General features: G+C 43.9%; 2 protein-coding genes across 6 annotated transcripts in view; one reads left to right on the top strand and one right to left on the bottom strand.

Moving 5' to 3' along the window:
• The window catches only part of POLRMT (RNA polymerase mitochondrial), an 81,232-nt gene extending 74,569 nt beyond the window's left edge, over positions 1-6,663 (top strand). For all 4 annotated transcript variants that reach the window (XM_077254109.1, XM_077254118.1, XM_077254127.1 and 1 more), the window contains 6 exons: positions 357-409; positions 2,425-2,523; positions 2,617-2,689; positions 5,868-5,953; positions 6,128-6,192; positions 6,415-6,663. In XM_077254109.1, the coding sequence (XP_077110224.1) occupies positions 357-409; positions 2,425-2,523; positions 2,617-2,689; positions 5,868-5,953; positions 6,128-6,192; positions 6,415-6,464 (426 nt within the window). In that variant the 3' untranslated portion in view covers positions 6,465-6,663. The remainder of the gene's footprint in view (positions 1-356; positions 410-2,424; positions 2,524-2,616; positions 2,690-5,867; positions 5,954-6,127; positions 6,193-6,414) is intronic.
• A 335-nt stretch (positions 6,664-6,998) lies between these two features.
• The window catches only part of HCN2 (hyperpolarization activated cyclic nucleotide gated potassium and sodium channel 2), a 191,955-nt gene continuing 180,187 nt past the window's right edge, over positions 6,999-18,766 (bottom strand). For both annotated transcript variants that reach the window (XM_077254090.1, XM_077254098.1), the window contains one exon: positions 6,999-10,109. In XM_077254090.1, coding sequence (XP_077110205.1) covers positions 9,226-10,109 — 884 coding nt within the window. In that variant the 3' untranslated portion in view covers positions 6,999-9,225. The remainder of the gene's footprint in view (positions 10,110-18,766) is intronic.

Genomic DNA, 18,766 nt, shown 5'->3' with positions numbered 1-18,766 from the left:
CTTTTTGCTTGGGATTTTAGTGTTTGTGCTATACTGGATCCTAATCTTGCACACCCTTACAGGCTTGTCTTTAGGAAGCTGTAAGGCCATGGCTGACTGCTTTGTTATTCAATAGCAGTAAGCAATATGCCCTATTGGGACATATGGATGTCAGAGGGGACGTGAGACAAGCATATATTACATTGTCAGCCATTCATTTACATGGATGCAGTGCAGTACTGCAGATATGCTCGGTGCTTGTTATCATGCTGACTCATCCAGCAAATATCTGTTCCTAATAGTCTTCTGTATTACTCGTGGGAACAGTCTTTACGTCAACCTGTTGGCTCACTGTCATATTCCGTTATTTGTTGCAGTTCCATAGTAACCTGCAGATGGTGACCTTGGCCAACAAAAACGATGCTAATGAGTAAGTTTCTACTTGTCTCCATTCATCCTGTCTCTCCCTGTGAATGTCACAGTGACCATTGTGACTGAGCACACTGCCTATGCCAGCTGTGCCTCCCTACTTATTGTAAGTCACATTACATGATCACTTTATGGAGTGTAACTGTTCTTAGAGAGGTTGGCCATTTTTCAGTCAAATTTCTAGTATGCCGTAAACCTTTGTGTTTTGTGCCAGGAAGCTCTGCATGTACCCACCGATTCGCTGCCTGTGGATAATACTGTAAATTTTGGATGCAGCACTTTTCGAATGTGTAGTAACCAAGGTGGTGGTACTCATGTGATTTACCTGTGTCACCACTTTCCCAATTATCACCCTGCTCTCTCTACGTCTGCAGAGATCTAGCATCTGTACCTGTGCAGAAGCTGGGGACCTTTAATACTCTCAGTGGCATAATGCGATTGTTGCATTCATATACACACTACGCAAAGGTCTTTCGAACCCACTGATCCTCTGCTTGGGAAGAGGAGGATCGGACCTTCCTATCAAATTCAGATTTCATTGCCCAATCCCTTTAGTTTTGCAGTGGAGATACGTTGTTGCAGGACTCCTTTTTCCCTTTCTCAATAAAAACACAAACATGTATGCTCATATATGGGGGGAGTCCTACAACATAGCTGTCTGCCAATGTGTATATCCAGCTAGTTACCCCGGCCATGAAAATGAGAAAACCATTTCAGAACTGTGTTGACGGCAAAATACAATGTGTAGTTTGGAAAGGGTTACAGTGTATATGAAAAAAAGTCTATAAACACCCCTGTTAAAGTGACAGGTTTTTGTAATTTTAAAATTATACCAAGAAAAATAATTTCAGAACTTTATCCACCATTAATGTCATCCATTGTCTGTAAAATTCAATTAAAAACAAACTGAAATTTATTAAGGTGGAAAAATAATAAAGCTAAAATAATGTGGTTGCATAAATATATACACCTTTAAACTACGGTAATGCTTTGTTCAAGTACCCTTTTAATTTATGACAGCATTCAGTCTTTTTGGGGATGAGTCTTATCAACATGGCACATCTAAAACTGTCAATCTTAACCTCTCCAAATCAGTCAGACTGTGAAGACATCTCCTGTTCTCATTGCTCTACAGGTCACCCAAAGATATTCTCTTGGATCCGGTCCTGGGCTCTGTCTGGGACATTCCAAAACTTTTATCTCCTTTTGGAGAAGACATTATTTTGTAGGTTTTGGTAAAACATAGCCAGGTTTGGATGTTTTTCTTTGAAAGAAAAGGCTTAGGCATATGAAGAATACAGTAGATTGCAGTCACATGCAGTACACAACCAGTACTTGTCAGAAGTTCTTGCAGCAGCTCCTTTAATGTTGCTGTAGACCTCTTAACCTCACTGACAAATTTTCTTCAATTTTTGAGGGACAGCTAGTTCTGTTCACTGTTGTTCCAACTGTAAGCCACTTCTTGATATCCTAAGTGTTCCATGGTGTATCTAATGCCTCAGAAATGTTTTTGTATCCTTTTCCTAACTGATCTCTTTCAACAATGAGATACCCTTGCTGTTTTGTAAGCTGTTTATGGACCTGGGGTTTTACTGTCTAATTCAAGTAAGAAAATGTCAGGAAATTCCTACTAGAACAGCCACACTTTATATTCGGTTAATTAGTCACCGTAAATGATGGCAGCTTTGTACTGACTACTATATAACATAAATTGAAATGTGATTGGCTAATTCTGAACACAACCACATCCCCAATAATAAGAGGGTGTTTATATGTATGCAACCATATTATTTTAGTGTTATTTTTATTCCACCCCTCAGAAAATTATTTGAGTTTGTTTCTCAATGGATTTTTCTTTACAGATTATGGGTGACATTAAAGGTGGAAAATGTTGTGAAATAATTGCTCTGGGTATTTTTTTTTACTTGACAAAAACCTGGCCTGTTAACAGGGTGTGTAGGCTTTTTATATCCACTGTATGTACAAATTGATTTATGTCAATGTTTCTGTTTATAGACGACCAGATACCATGAAACAGAAGAACGCTTTCCCTCCTAACTTCATTCATTCTCTGGACTCCACACACATGATGCTCACAGCTTTGCACTGTCACAGGTAGGCCCGGCATGCTGAAAGGCCACAGTAGAAGTAAATGTCTTAGAATATTTCAGCATGTAATATCATTCTACTGTTTCTCATTTATTACAGACGTGGTCTAACCTTTGTGTCTGTTCATGACTGTTTCTGGACTCACGCAGATACGGTGGACATGATGAACAAGGTGAGAGATTTTTTTTTTTTTTATACATTTTTATTTAAAGGTTCCTAACATAGTTGTTACCATTTTCCATGCATATGGAAATATTGACATCTTATAATATTTATTAATATCTTAAAAAGTAATATTGCCTCTTTTTCACCATCTAAAATGTCTGCACATTTACCTTCATCTTTTCCTGCGTTTTATATATGTTGGATTGTTGATATATGCTATATATGTGAAGGGCTGTGAAATACTAGTCAATGGTTTAAGTAGGCAAAATATCAGTTAAAAAGCCTAAGGGGCGGCATACACAATATAGTTTGGCCGGCAGCCATCTCTTCTGACTCCTCCATACACTAAAGCCACTACGAGACTCTTCTGGCAGCAGCTTATCTATTACACATTTGATCATCATCATCTAAGTCTGGGGATATTGGCAGGTTTGGCTGATCTTAAAGGGCCACTGTCACCCCCCCCCCCAGCCGTTATAAACTAAAAGAGCCACCTTGTGCAGCAGTAATGCTGCAGTCTAACAAGGTGGCTCTTTTAGTTTTTGATTCATTTATTACCTCAATAAAGCGTTTTAAAAATTGGCCACAAATACCAGATATTGTACCGGGAGGCGGTCCGAATCGTCCTCTATCAATCACCCAACTGCCGTCACTCTTCTCTTCAGGGGCGATGGTCGCCGCCCCCTTCGCGCTGTTGCTTCTGAAATCCGGCGCCTGCGCTGTGCGTGCCTGCCTGGGGCAGGCGCAGTCTTCAATGTCAGTCACAGCTCAGACGCAGGGTGCCTGACTGCGCCTGTGCGGGCAGTGCGGCCACCCTGTTCCTGAATCCCCGCCCCGCACTGTGTTATTCATTATGCACAGTGCGGGGCTGGGGTTCCTGGGCATGCGCACTGCGCTTGTCAGACGCTCCCCCGGTCCCCCGCCTTCCAGCGTTGTTCTTTGTGGCTGTTCAAAACGTCGGCAATGAAACCTGTATATTCCGGCAATGCTGGAAGGCGGGGGACCGGGGGAGCGTCTGACAAGCGCAGTGCGCATGCCCAGGAACCCCAGCCCCGCACTGTGCATAATGAATAACACAGTGCGGGCCCCAGGCAGGCACGCACAGCACAGGCGCCAGATTTAAGAAGCAACAGCGCGAAGGGGGCGGCGACCATCGCCCCTGAAGAGAAGAGTGACGGCAGTTGGGAGATTGATAGAGGACGATTCGGACCGCCTCCCGGTACAATATCTGGTATTTGTGGCCAATTTTTAAAACGCTTTATTGAGGTAATAAATGAATCAAAAACTAAAAGAGCCACCTTGTTAGACTGCAGCATTACTGCTGCACAAGGTGGCTCTTTTAGTTTATAACGGCTGGGGGGGGGGTGACAGTGGCCCTTTAAGGCTGAGTCACACATAACGATATCGTTAACGATATCGTTGCAACGTCACGCTTTTGGTGACGTAGCAACGATCCCGCTAACGATCTCGTTATGTGTGACAGCGACCAACGATCAGGCCCCTGCTGGGAGATCGTTGGTCGTTGGGGAATGATCAGGACCATTTTTTGGTCGCTGATCACCCGCTGTCATCACTGGATAGGCATGTGTGACGCCAATCCAGCGATGTGTTCACTTGTAACCAGGGTAAATATCGGGTTACTAAGCGCAGGGCCGCGCTTAGTAACCCGATATTTACCCTGGTTACCATTGTAAAAGTTAAAAAAAAACCAGTACATACTCACATTCTGATGTCTGTCACGTCCCCCGGCGTCCACAGGGTTAAAACTGCTTTTGGCAGGAGCGCTGCTAATGCACGCGCTGCTGCCGAGAGCTAACTTGCACTGACTGTGTCAGCGCCGGCCGTAAAGCAGAGCACAGCGGTGACGTCACCGCTGTTACTGCCGGCGCTGACACATTCAGTGCAGGGAAGCTCTTAACCCGATGTTTACCCTGGTTACCCGGGTGCTGCAGGGGGACTTCGGCATCGTTGAAGACAGTTTCAACGATGCCGAAGTCGTTCCCCTGATCGTTGGTCGCTGGAGAGAGCTGTCTGTGTGACAGCTCCCCAGCGACCACACGACTTACCAACGATCACGGCCAGGTCGTATCGCTGGTCGTGATCGTTGGTAAGTCGTTAAGTGTAACGGTACCTTTAGCCTAATATACAAGGGGGACCTTTAAAACCTCATTTACAGAAGCAAAAATTCTGCCTTTAAAAAGTGCCAATCGATGATATAACAGGTGGATTGCTTAAATTTGCACAGTTATTAGCAGCATGTGCCAGCAGTTTCCTTATTTCAGCAGCATGGCCTGTTTATTGGCAACACTGATAGTTATAATGTCTACATTGAAATATGTGATCTAAAGACAATCACTTGCTTAATTAGTGCATACGTTGCACGCGGCTATGATAGGGCGTGTAAACATGTGGGTAGCCAATCATCCTGTGAATGGATACTGTAGAATTGTGGAGCAATAATACCTTGTGTCCCATGCAGATTGGGCTCATTTAGAGGTCAGATTTTCTCGTACAAGTGCCTTTTATGTTTTTCACAGAGGGCACTTGTACCTATAATTTATGAGGTAGTTCATGTTTCCACGATTTTTCAATGACTACTCAGTCCGAGGAATAAAACAGACGTCCGATATTGATTCAAATGTCAGATGAAAATCAACCATGCCAGTCTATGGGTCAGTGAAAAAAAAATCGGACAGCATCTGGATACCATCCGTGTACTGTCCGTTTTTCACTGATAGATAGGAGAAGGTGGAGAAACCTTTTTTTTTTTTCTTTTCTCATCAGTGAAAAACAGATGAAACTGACCCAATCACTGGTATAACTCGTCAGTTTTTTTAATGTATGTGAAAAACTGTCTGAATGAGGCCTTCTTATCTATGTTCATAGCTATACCTTTATAGGATAAAACATGGCGGTGTCTTCACTGACCATGATTATTATGATAACTTGGTTTGTATAGATGAACTACAGAGTACTACCAAGAAGAATTACTAGGTGGCTGTCAGCTGTGACATTGCACATTATCCACACTGGTTGTATTTCTGAACTTCAGAATTGCTTATTCACTGTGGTCCATCACCATAGTTTCAGCTGAATGTGTATGAAAGCGAATCTATTGTGTGCGAGCACCCTAGGATTCACAGCGGATGATGAATCAGAACTGTAACTGTAGTGCTTGTCCACAGGTTTGCCGGGAACAGTTTGTGTCTCTGCACAGTCAGCCTATATTACAGAATCTCTCACAATTCCTGATAGAAAAATACTGCCACAAGTAAGTACTGTAAAAGGGGGCAGACATTTAGTGTACAGAGGGGATGACTAGCGTGCACAGTCGTGAGTGACTAAGAGGGCATGTCCCAGAACGTGGAGTGCAGAATGTAGACCCCCCACGTTTTAGCCTAACGTGTAAAGTGGTGGCTAATATTCTCATTGTTATGGCTTTCAGTGCACAGCCTCATAACCCAGAAAACCTCAAAATGATGAATCTCTTCAGGGATGTTCCTGAGACAGGTAATGAATTACTAGTAGAATGGGGTGGGAAGACTCACTTCTGGTGCACACAAAGTCAAGCCGTTGCCTATAGCAGCGTTTCAACATCCAGATGTCCTTGTGATAATGAAGAATGCAATCTGGTTGCTATGAGCAACAAATCCACTTTCTTTTTGTAACTATCCTGAGTGTTCTGTGCTATTATGTGAATTATGGCTTGATTCTTTTTTTATCCCCCCCCAGGAACATTTAACCTGGAGTATGTGAAGGATTCCACCTATTTCTTCAGCTGATCATGCGGTGGCGTGGAGTACAGCAGAGGAAGTGCCTGATCTAGTTCTATATAGGTGTCGCTATGCACGTCACCGCAGTTCCTGTCCGTCTATCCTTCCTGTGGAAGCTTCATTGCCCATTAGCTGACTCTGGAGCCTTGTGTGCTGTGGTCTGAGGAGTTGGTGTATAAATAAATCCTGAATCTGTTTTTATATGGTTTGAGGTTGTCTACTTGTGAGTTCATTATATAGAAGACATGCTCATCAACTAATCAGTCCCAAGGTTGGGTACTGAGCAACTAATCAATATATATCCATGTCAATTGGCCCCCTACTGTGCAGCCACTGATCTGTGCGTCTCCTCCGCTGCAGGATTCGTTCCCTCAAGTGTCCTCTGAGTAACCTTCATCTATCAGCAGCGCATTAACCATGCGTAAGGCCCGCTCGGTGCAGCAGCTAGACATGAGTGGTCTGTACAGATATCATGAGAACACTGGAGATAACTGATGCCATTTTGCAGATTATCTCCTTGCTGACCAGTAAAACAAGACACAGTTCAGAAATATCTGTTTATTGCACACACAGAGAAGCTGGAATCATTTGCTTAGTAAAGTGCAGCTTCTGCATAGAGGAGACCCTGCACTCTTATATTACCACCCCCCAACTCCAAAATACATTCATTAATGACATTGCCAGCCACACATGGTGGCACTGCCACCATGGAGTAGAGGGGTATCTCCTAACTTCTTTAAATAATATAAACATGTATATTTCTTTCTTAGAATTGGGATTTTTTCCTTAAATTGCATTACATGTGTAATCCTACAGGGGCAGTCCCATTAAAAACACATAAGTCACGTCCTCAGACAATTTTTGGTAAGCTATTTAGTTTTCGATACAAATGGAATGTTGGAAGGTCTAGGTGATGCTGACACAAGCTGCTGTAGTAGTACCTGCTGGATTCTGTCACAATTAAAGCCACAAGCCAACGGATGGCGGAATGCGTTTTTACTGCCAATGAAATCAAATCACTGTAACGGTATTAGTCTGGATGAGACTGCCCCTTGCTAGGATGTTTCTTAAAGCAGCACTCCAGTGGTAAGGACTTGTTCCCACATTGTGATTTTCCTGTCGTATTGGTGCAGACATTTAGAAAGACATATAGGGATATCTTGTCCGAGACCTCCTTCAGCATTTTTGGAGCTCAATCTCCCTAAGCAGGAACCTCCTATTATTGCAGTTTAATCTCACTTCTTTTCTCTTGTCTAAACAGAACTATTGTCCATGTTAATCTACGTTGGCAATGGAGAAAATATTACATTTCATCCCCAGGCACCATACCACAGATAAATCATAAAATGTGAAGAAGTCCTAAGTGTGCTTTGCCACAGCATTCGACCCTCACGACATGTGAAAAGTCTCGACATGTAGCTTTTACAACTCTACAGCTAGAAGTTAGTCACTCAGCCCCTTTCTTGTTTTATAACAGGATGTATAGTGTACAGATTATACAGGTATATATATCTTAATATACAGCTGTGATATACATAATATGGCTTTCTAAAATACAATCCATGAAATTGACAAACAGCAGTGAGATATAAAAACAATGGAAGAAGGAGAAAAGAAAAAAAAAAAAAAGCATAGTTGATGAACAAAAAGGTCCTTTGGTGCAAGGGATCTGGCAGATCCATGGTCAATGGGTGCCTAGGAGATGTGAAGGGCTGCTTGGCACCACACATAAACCAGGAGTAGGTTGTAAACTAGCAGCTTCAATTACAGAGCCTGCGTGTCATTACTGGCTACCAGTGTTTGCTTTCTTTAGTTTAATGTGTTTTTTATATTTTCATTTTTTTACATTAAAACAAGTTTTTTCACAGCCTCATTAGTCATACTGGCTACCCATTAGAAGGGGTTAGCCAGTATGGTTGGCATTCAGCTGTAGGTAGTGGCTGCATTATTGCTGTAAGGGTACACCTATTACCACACCAGCCACCTCCAGAATTTCTGCTCTGCATAATATAATTAGTTGTGTTTTTCTCTAGGATTTCCTGTAACTGGTCCTAACCTATAATATTTTGGTGGTTTCACTCATTTATGGGAGAAAGCAGCGTTCATACCTGTAATATCACATAAATGGATCTCCCCTTTACATAAAAATGATTATAAATTAAATTGCTTATGTATGATTATATAAATATAGGTGCTTCACACGATATCCATATGTGACACTGTCACTGGATTAAGGTAGTCCAGGAGGACTATAGCTAGCACAAACTGCCTGCAGCTTGCACAGAAATATTGGCTTAGTATGTTTTGGGCGTAACTAGCAACAAACTTGTAGCTTTTATGTTTTTGTTCTCCGACTGAGGATCTATCAAGCAGACAACCACTATAGTTTTTGACTTGCAAATATTTGTTAACCAAATTCCAAAGGCCTTTTCCCTCATGACAGGCAGGCCTGCTGCCTCGGTCTCATTTAATTAAAGATTTACGCACTGTTCCACTTCATGCAGACCTCTTCACAGATCTCTGACATGGAACAGTGCCACACTTTCCTACTCTTGTAAACAGCCCAGGAGTTCTGTGGTAGACTGCTGTCAGAGGTGGCATTTTCTTAGTTAACTACTAATTCCCCTGACAACTTGGTTGTTAATACCTCCACTGCTGAATGTTTCTTTTTGAAGCAGTGAAAATATTAGTAATTTAGCAAAAGTCAAGGAGTGACCAACTACAAGTGCATGTTATGTACCATGAAGTACCACCCAAAACAGATGAAGTGTCACAAGTTTGCAGACAGCCTCCCTCTTACAGGATCAGTGTCAGGGGCACTAACCACAGAATCCTTCCTTCCTCCTAACGATGATACCACTGCAGAGTCCGAGACCCCACCAACTGTACCAGATGAGGACAATTGGTGGGAGAGGGCAAGTCTTGCAGGAGCAGGCACTCTTGGGCCTGTTTGAAGCCCCAAGCCACCTTTGGCTGCAGGGGAGGTTAGGCTGCCAGTTACTTGAGCGGGAGCTGGTGGACTGCGGAGCTGTGATGCTCCCTGAGGCAGTGAGGGCTGTGAAGCAGAAAGAGGACGAGACTCACGTGTTAGTGTAGCAGATTGAAGAGAGTGTGTGCTCTTGTGTACCGAGAGCCGTTGTGGAGAGACGGAATGCGTGAGAGATTGTTGGGAGCCTGTTGTTTGTTTGGCTGGGTAGGCAAAGTTCTGAGACACTCTTGGTGATTGGTTTGGAGGACTGGGCATGACTGCGGACTGTCGACGTGGACCTTGGTGGGGAGGTGGATGATGCTGTAAAAGCTGCAGCGGTGGTTGGAAAAGAGCTGGGGATACAGAAAAGGCTCCAGGCCCTCCTTGGGCATATTGGAGCCGTCTCATGATGCGGGGAGATCCCACTAATGGGCTAGCCATTGGGGGACAAAAACTCATAGCCACAGCTTGCTGTAAGGTAGCAATAGCAGATGGGACTTGGGGCTGTGGAGAAGGAGGATTACATGTGGCATACATCCCTCCACTCAGCTGGTTGAGCTCAGCCTGATGCACCATCTCACGATCATATTTCACAATCTCCTGGATAATTTCATTTTCCTGGTTGTTAAAAACACCCGAGTTCAAGTCATGCTGAACCTTGTGCATTAATATGGAATTCTTCTTCCCTGTGAGGAAAGACAAATGTGTTCAATTAAAATGTTCACTGTATCAGGATTCTGTACAGATATAAAAACCCAATTTAACATTTCACGCTGCCCTTCACTCTCAAAACACTCACTTCCGAGTCTCTCATAATCTTACTCATCAGTGGTAAATTCCTGCAGGTCGCATAGTGCCAATGCATTCGGCAACACTATACACACAATGTTATAGGTTACACTGAAACATTTTTGGGGGGCATTAAACAAAGGACAAGATGATGGACCAAGCAAATAAAATGAAAAAAGGAAAAGGACGTGTCTCTTCATCAGGTCCAATAGCTAGGTACCACTCAAAAACAGAAGAGTAAAATCCCATGCCATAATGAACAATGCCAGCCGACATTGCACTGCTCAGTTAAATGTGCCAGCCATAGCTTTGCAGGAGGACTGTGGAGACACGTGCATACTATTTATAGTAGGGCTATCTACTAATGGAAAACTTACATTTGGGCAGAAAATAAGCTACCGGTCAACTATGGCATTCTCTCTATGCTAATCCCTTTAGCAACGTATCAGCATTCTACATTTTTTTTCTGCAAGAAATGATCCACGATTGACCTCTTCTGTTAGGACGGATGTGAGGTGTTCCATTACGGTGTCAGCGGGAATCCAGGATTACTTTATTGCCAAACAGTCTGCCCTACTTTTAATTCAGCTTAAAAAATTGTTACGAAGAAGCGAACTGTTGTACTTAAAAAACAAAACAAAGCAATATAGAAAACTATATAAATGAGAGCAAGCTGACAAAAATGGATTTATATGGGGCAAAGCTGCCTGGATTAGACACAAGTTTTTAAAAACAGTCAATGATTGGCTCCATAGAAAGCTGCCATGATCCTCTGGGGGTGTTTGCTGGAAGCTAAAGCCTCGAAATCCAGCCTTCCACTAGGTACAACTTCTATACTTTTAGACTTACCAGGAGAAAATAGCACAGTGGAAGTTTATGTACACAGAATCTTAAGAGATTAAATTTTTTTAAAATAAATTCTTTAAGAATGTTGGCACAAGCAATATAACAGCAAAGATGCATAGGGGTAAACATTTTTTTAAGGAACTGGGAGGGGCTAGGGGAAACAGGAGAGCAAGAGGGATGAGAGGGAAGGGTAGCGGTGATAGTCCTGTTGAGCATTAACCTTTTTTTTTCCTTTAGTGGAGAAACTAAAAACATGTAACGTTATATATAGCACGAACATACTTGGTGGTTAATTCCAAGAATTACCCTATTTTTCGGACTATAAGACACACTTTTTTCCCCAAAAAATTTTGGGGGACAGCGGGTGCGTTTTATAGTCGGAATGTACTTACAGTTAGCGTGGTTGCAGCAGGAGTCTGGCAATTCTTCCGGTGGTCCGATGCTGCAGGGCAATAATCTTGCTCCCATCCCAGCCTGGTGCGGCAGGTTCAGCGGAACTCGGTGGTGCGGGGGGCTCCGACGACATTGTGTGAGAGCCCGGAGGATCTGCACTTTATTGCCTCAATGCTGTGGCCTCCAGGAAAATGGCCACCTGAGGCGGCGCATGCGCAGATTGAGATCTCGGGCTCCGAGATCTCGTTGCCGAGATCGCAATCTGCACAAGCGCCGCCTCAGGTGGCCATTTTACCGGAGGCCACAGCATTGAGGCAATAGAAGTGCGAGGGCTTCGGGCTTTCACAAAATGTCACCGTAGCCCCCCGCACCGCCAAACCTGCGCACCAGTCTGGGTTATTGTGCCGGACCACCAAACACTCCCTGTGAAACACTCAACCCTCTGGGTAAGCTGAATTCAGGACTGTAAGACGAACCCCCATTTGACGCATTAATTTTTTTCCCCCATTTTCCTACTGAAAATTTGGGGTGCGTCTTATGGTCCGATGCATCTTACATTCCAAAAAATACGGCAAAGCTTAATCTTGTTTTGGTATTCATACCATTGTTGCTAGCTTTCTCGACGTTTGTCTTGATTGGGGTGAATTTATTCAAATGAATATATGCTATTGGATTCGTTAAGCCATTCTGAGAGAAGGGGATCAGTATGCTTCCAATGTCTTGCAATGAAGATTTTAGCCTAATTAAGGAGATGGGATGTTATAGTATAAGCACTAAAATGCTGATATTGAGGATGGACGTTAAGGAGGACTAGATGGAGTGTTAAAGGGCTTGATATGTTAATACCTTTTCCTATATGGCGATGTATTATTTCCCAGAAGGGTACAATTTTAGCACATTCATACCATATATGGGAGGATGTTCCAGGTAATAAATTACATCTCCAGCAGTAAGGCGGATAAGAATTATCAGTTTTATTAAGAACTAGCTGAAGAGCCCGGCGTTGCCTGGGCATAGTAAATATCTGTGGTTAGTTATAGCACCTCACTTCTCTTATTTTCCCATCACGCCTCTCATTTTCCCCATCACATCTTTCATTTTCCCCCTCACATCTCTCATTTTCTCCCTCACACCTCTCATTTTCCCCCTCACTCCTCTCATTCCCCCCTAACACTTGTCATTTCGACCTCACATCTGTCATTTTCCAATCACTCCACTATTTTCCCTCACTCCTCATTTTGCACTCACACCTTTTCATTTTCACCTCACACCTCTCATTTTCACCTCAGTATATACATGTTTGTCATCTCCCTTATATATAGTATACACCTGTATGTCATCTCCTGTATATAGTATATACCTATATGTCATCTCCCCTGTATATAGTATATACCTGCTATGTGTCATCTCCCCTGTATATAGTATATACCTGTATGTCATCTCCTCCTATATATAGTATATACCTGTATGTAATCTCCTGTATATAGTATATACCTGTGTGTCATCTCACCTATATATAGTATATATCTGTGTCATCTCCTCCTGTATATAGTATATACCTGTATGTCATCTCCTCCTATACATAGCATATACCTGTATGTCATCTCCTCCTGTATATACTATATACCTGTAGGTAATCTGCTCCTGTATATAGTATATACCTGTGTGTCATCTCCTCCTGTATATAGTATATACCTGTATGTCATCTCCTCCTGTATGTACCTGTATGTTATCTCCTCCTCTATATAGTATATACCTGTGTCACCTCTCCTGTATATAGTATATATCTGTGTCATCTCCTCCTGTATATAGTATATACCTGTGTCATCTGCCCTGTAAATAGTATATACCTGTGTGTCATCTCCTCCTGTATATAGTATATATCTGTATGTCATCTCCTCCTGTATTAGACCTCGTTCACACGTTATTTGGTCAGTATTTTTACCTCCGTATTTGTAAGCTAAATTGGCAGCCTGATAAATCCCCAGCCAAGAGTAAGCCCACTGTTGTGAACTCCGTTTTCAGGCTCCCTCTTGTGGTCACAGATGGTATTGTGTGACTTTGGTTTTTTGGCTCCCCCTGGTGGTTTGGTTTATTATCCTGCAGGTCTGGCTGGATCAGCTGCCTCGTTATTCACCAGGGAGGTTCCTATTTAGCTTTGCTTCACTTCCACTTGTTGCCGGCTGTCAATGTATTCAGTGCTATTCTGATTACTCCTGATTATCTCGTTTTCTGCCTCTTCAGGATAAGCTAAGTTCTGTTTGAATATTTTTTGCTCATCTGCCTGCAATATGATTTCTGTGTAAGATGAGTCTAGTCCAGCTTGCGAATATGTGATTTCTTGTTGCTGGTAAGCTCTGGGGTACGGAGTTGCTTCCCCCGCACCGTTAGTTGGTGCGGGGGCTCGAGCAATCTCTGCGTGGATATTTTGAATAGGGTTTTTTATTGACCGCACAGTTTCCTTCCTATTTTCTGCTATCTAGTATTAGCGGGCCTCATTTGCTAAATCTGATTTCATCTCTGTGTTTGTGCTTTCCCCTTAACTCACCGTTAATATTTGTGGGGGGCTATTCTATATCTTTGGGGTCATTCCACTGAGGCAAGAGAGGACTTTCTTTCCCTCCAGGAATAGTCAGTTTCTCAGGCCGTGAAGAGACATCTAGGATTTTCAGGTAACGTTCCACGGCTACTTATAGTTGTTTGCGGATAGGATCAGGTTGCGGTCAATCTAGTTACCACCTCCCCAGAGCTAGTCATCTGTTCAGTTACTTAGCTAGTCCGTCCTGCGATCCTTGCCACTAGGATCATAACAGTACAGCCGGCCGATAAAGTGTTAATTGCATGGCAGAAGCAGGAGAAAAGAAGCTTGGAGAAAATTTTTTTTTTTTTTGCTGCCGTGTGTCTAGCTGCTGTGTCTGGCTTCTCTCCTAGTCTTAATCTTGGTGTGGCTCTGAGTTCAGCTGCTGATATGAATATCCAGAGTTTAGCCTCCAGTGTAGATCATCTTGCTGCAAGGGTACAAAGTATTCAGGATTTTGTTGTGCACAGTCCTATGTCAGAGCCTAGAATACCTATTCCGGAGTTGTTTTCTGGAGATAGATCTAGGCTCCTGAATTTTAAGAACAATTGCAAATTGTTTCTTTCTTTGAAACCTCGTTCCTCTGGGGATTCTGTTCAGCAAGTTAAGATTATTATTTCTTTCTTGCATGGCGATCCTCAAGATTGGGCTTTCGCATTGGCTCCAGGGGATCCTGCATTGCTCAGTGTGGATGTATTTTTCCGGCCCTTGGATCTATGAGGAACCTAATCTTGAGAACCAGGCTGAAAAAGCGTTGTTGGCCCTCTCTCAGGGGCAAGATGATGCAGAGGTGTACTGCCAGAAATTTCGGAAATGGTCGGTGCTTACTCAATGGAATGAGTGTGCCCTGGCTGCAAATTTCAGAAAAGGTCTTTCTGAAGCCATTAAGAATGTCATGGTGGGGTTCTCTACGCCTGCAGGTCTGAATGAGTCAATGACTCTGGCCATTCAGATTGATCGGCGTTTGCGGGAGCGCAAACCTGCGCATCATTTGGCGGTGTCTGCTGAACAGACACCTGAGTCTATGCAATGTGATAGAATTCTGACCAGAAGTGAACGGCAAAATTATAGACGGCAAAATGGGTTGTGCTTTAACTGTGGTGACTCAGCTCATGTTATCTCAGCATGCTCTAAGCGCACAAGAAAGATTGATAAATCTGTCACCATCGGTACTTCACAGCCTAAGTTTATTTTGTCTGTTACCCTGATTTGTTCCCTGTCATCTTACCCGGTTATGGCTTTTGTGGATTCAGGTGCTGCCCTGAGTCTGATGGATTTGTCATTTGCCAGGCGCTGTGGTTTTGTTTTGGAGCCTTTAAAATTCCCTATTCCACTAAGGGGAATTGATGCTACACCATTGGCTACGAATAAACCTCAGTACTGGACACAAGTGACCATGTGCATGACTCCTGTTCATCAGGAGGTGATTCGCTTTCTTGTATTGCATAATTTGCATGATGTTGTCGTGTTAGGCCTGCCATGGTTGCAGACTCATAATCCAGTCCTGGATTGGAAAGCAATGTCTGTGTCAAGTTGGGGTTGTCAGGGAATTCATGGCGACGCTCCTGTGGTATCAATTGCTTCATCCACTCCTTCTGAGGTCCCTGCGTTTTTGTCGGATTACCAGGATGTATTTGATGAGCCCAAACTCAGTTCTCTACCTCCTCATAGGGATTGTGATTGTGCTATAAATTTGATTCCTGGTAGTAAGTTTCCTAAGGGACGACTTTTCAATTTGTCAGTGCCGGAGCATGCTGCTATGCGGAGTTATGTAAAGGAGTCTTTGGAGAAAGGACTTATTCGCCCCTCCTCCTCCCCTCTTGGTGCGGGGTTCTTTTTTGTGGCTAAGAAGGATGGTTCCCTGAGACCTTGTATTGATTATCGCCTTTTAAACAAAATCACGGTCAAATTTCAGTATCCTTTGCCATTGTTATCTGATCTGTTTGCTCGCATTAGGGGGTCTAGTTGGTTCACCAAGATAGATCTTCGTGGTGTGTATAACCTTGTGCGTATTAAGCAGGGTGATGAATGGAAAACTGCATTTAATACGCCCGAAGGCCATTTTGAGTACTTGGTGATGACTTTTGGACTTTCTAACGCTCCTTCTGTCTTTCAGTCCTTTATGCACGACATCTTCAGTGAATATCTGGATAAATTTATGATTGTGTATCTGGATGATATTCTGTTTTTTTCGGATGATTGGGAGTCCCATGTTAAGCAGGTCAGGATGGTGTTTCAGGTCCTGCGTGCCAATGCTTTATTTGTGAAGGGCTCAAAATGTCTTTTTGGAGTCTGTTATGACCCCAATGGCAGAGGGTCTCAAAAGTACATACCAAGTCTGCAAACATAAAAAACCAGCTCATAGGGCAGTGGTAACTGGGCTAACCGTATATCTAATCCTAGCACCACAAATAGCAGCAGCCGGGGAACGTGCCTACGTTGGTTCTAGACGTCTCGCGCCAGCCGGAGAACTAACTAACCCTAGAAGGGAAAAGATTGACCTTTCTTGCCTCCAGAGAAAAGACCCCAAAAGTTGGATACAAGCCCCCCACAAATAATAACGGTGAGGTAAGGAGAAAAGACAAACGTAAGAATGAACTAGATATTTAGCAAAGAGAGGCCCACTGACTAATAGCAGAATATAGTAAGATGACTTATACGGTCAGCAAAAACCCTATCAAAATTTCCACGCTGGATATTCAAGAACCCCCGAACCGTCTAACGGCCCGGGGGGAGAATACCAGCCCCCTAGAGCTTCCAGCAAAATCAGGAATCACATTTAGTACAAGCTGGACAGAAAATAAGAGCAATACAGATAACCAAAAAACAAGGAAGCAGGACTTAGCTTAATTTTGCAAGAACCAAGACCAGCAGACAGGAGCAAACAGAAAGGATCTGATTACAACGATGCCAGGCACTGGACTGAGGATCCAGGAAGTTTATATAGCAACACCCCTGGACTAACAACCCAGGTGGGTGCCAAACTGAGGAAAGACAATCCCAGAGTCATATCACTAGTGACCACAAGAGGGAGCCAAAAAAGTCTAATTCACAACAGTACCCCCCCTTTAAGGAGGGGTCACCGAACCCTCACCAGGGCGATCAGGATGAGCAGCGTGAAAGGCACGAACTAAATCGGCCGCATGCACATCAGAGGCAACCACCCAGGAATTATCCTCCTGGCCATAGCCCTTCCACTTGACCAGATACTGAAGCCTCCGTCTGGAGAGACGAGAATCCAAGATCTTCTCCACCACGTACTCCAACTCGCCCTCAACCAACACCGGAGCAGGAGGCTCAACAGAAGGAACCACAGGCACAACGTACCGCCGCAACAAAGACCTATGGAACACGTTGTGAATGGCAAACGACACCGGAAGATCCAAGCGAAAGGACACAGGATTAAGGATTTCCAATATCTTGTAAGGACCGATGAAGCGAGGCTTAAATTTAGGAGAGGAGACCTTCATAGAAACAAATCGAGAAGACAGCCATACCAAATCCCCAACACGAAGTCGGGGACCCACACTGCGGCGGCGGTTGGCAAAACGCTGAGCCTTCTCCTGTGACAACTTTAAGTTGTCCACCACATGATTCCAGATCTGCTGCAACCTATCCACCACGGAATCTACCCCAGGACAGTCAGAAGGCTCCACATGTCCCGAGGAAAAACGAGGATGGAAACCAGAGTTGCAAAAAAAAGGCGAAACCAAAGTAGCGGAACTAGCCCGATTATTAAGGGCAAACTCAGCCAACGGCAAGAAGGTCACCCAATCATCCTGATCTGCAGAAACAAAACACCTCAAATAAGCCTCCAGAGTCTGATTAGTTCGCTCCGTTTGTCCATTAGTCTGAGGATGAAAGGCAGACAAAAACGACAAATCAATGCCCATCTTAGCACAAAAGGATCGCCAGAACCTGGAAACAAACTGGGATCCTCTGTCAGACACAATATTCTCAGGAATGCCGTGTAAACGAACCACATTCTGAAAGAACAAAGGAACCAGATCGGAAGAGGAAGGCAGCTTAGGCAAAGATACCAAATGGACCATCTTGGAAAAGCGATCACATACCACCCAGATGACAGACATGCCCTGAGACACCGGAAGATCTGAAATGAAATCCACGGAAATGTGTGTCCAAGGCCTCTTCGGGACAGGCAAGGGCAAGAGCAACCCGCTGGCACGAGAACAGCAAGGCTTAGCTCGAGCACAAGTCCCACAGGACTGCACAAATGACCGCACATCCCGTGACAAGGAAGGCCACCAAAAGGACCTAGCCACCAGATCTCTAGTGCCAAAAATTCCCGGATGCCCTGCCAACACCGAGGAATGAACCTCGGAAATGACTCTGCTGGTCCACTTATCAGGAACAAACAGTCTGTCAGGTGGACAAGAGTCAGGTCTACCAGCCTGAAATCTCGGCAACACACGTCGCAAATCCGGAGAAATGGCTGACAGGATAACTCCCTCTTTGAGAATACCAACTGGTTCTACGACTCCAGGAGAGTCAGGCACAAAGCTCCTTGAAAGAGCATCAGCCTTCACATTCTTTGAACCTGGTAAATACGAGACCACAAAGTCAAAACGGGAGAAAAACAATGACCAGCGGGCCTGTCTAGGATTCAGGCGTTTAGCAGACTCGAGATACATCAGATTTTTGTGATCAGTCAAGACCACCACACGATGCTTAGCACCCTCGAGCCAATGACGCCACTCCTCAAATGCCCACTTCATG

This window comes from Ranitomeya variabilis, chromosome 1 (assembly GCF_051348905.1).
Source record: "Ranitomeya variabilis isolate aRanVar5 chromosome 1, aRanVar5.hap1, whole genome shotgun sequence".
Taxonomy (NCBI): Eukaryota; Metazoa; Chordata; class Amphibia; order Anura; family Dendrobatidae; genus Ranitomeya; species Ranitomeya variabilis.
Note: the sequence above shows the minus strand (reverse complement) of the source record. Positions and strands in the feature narration are given on the sequence as shown.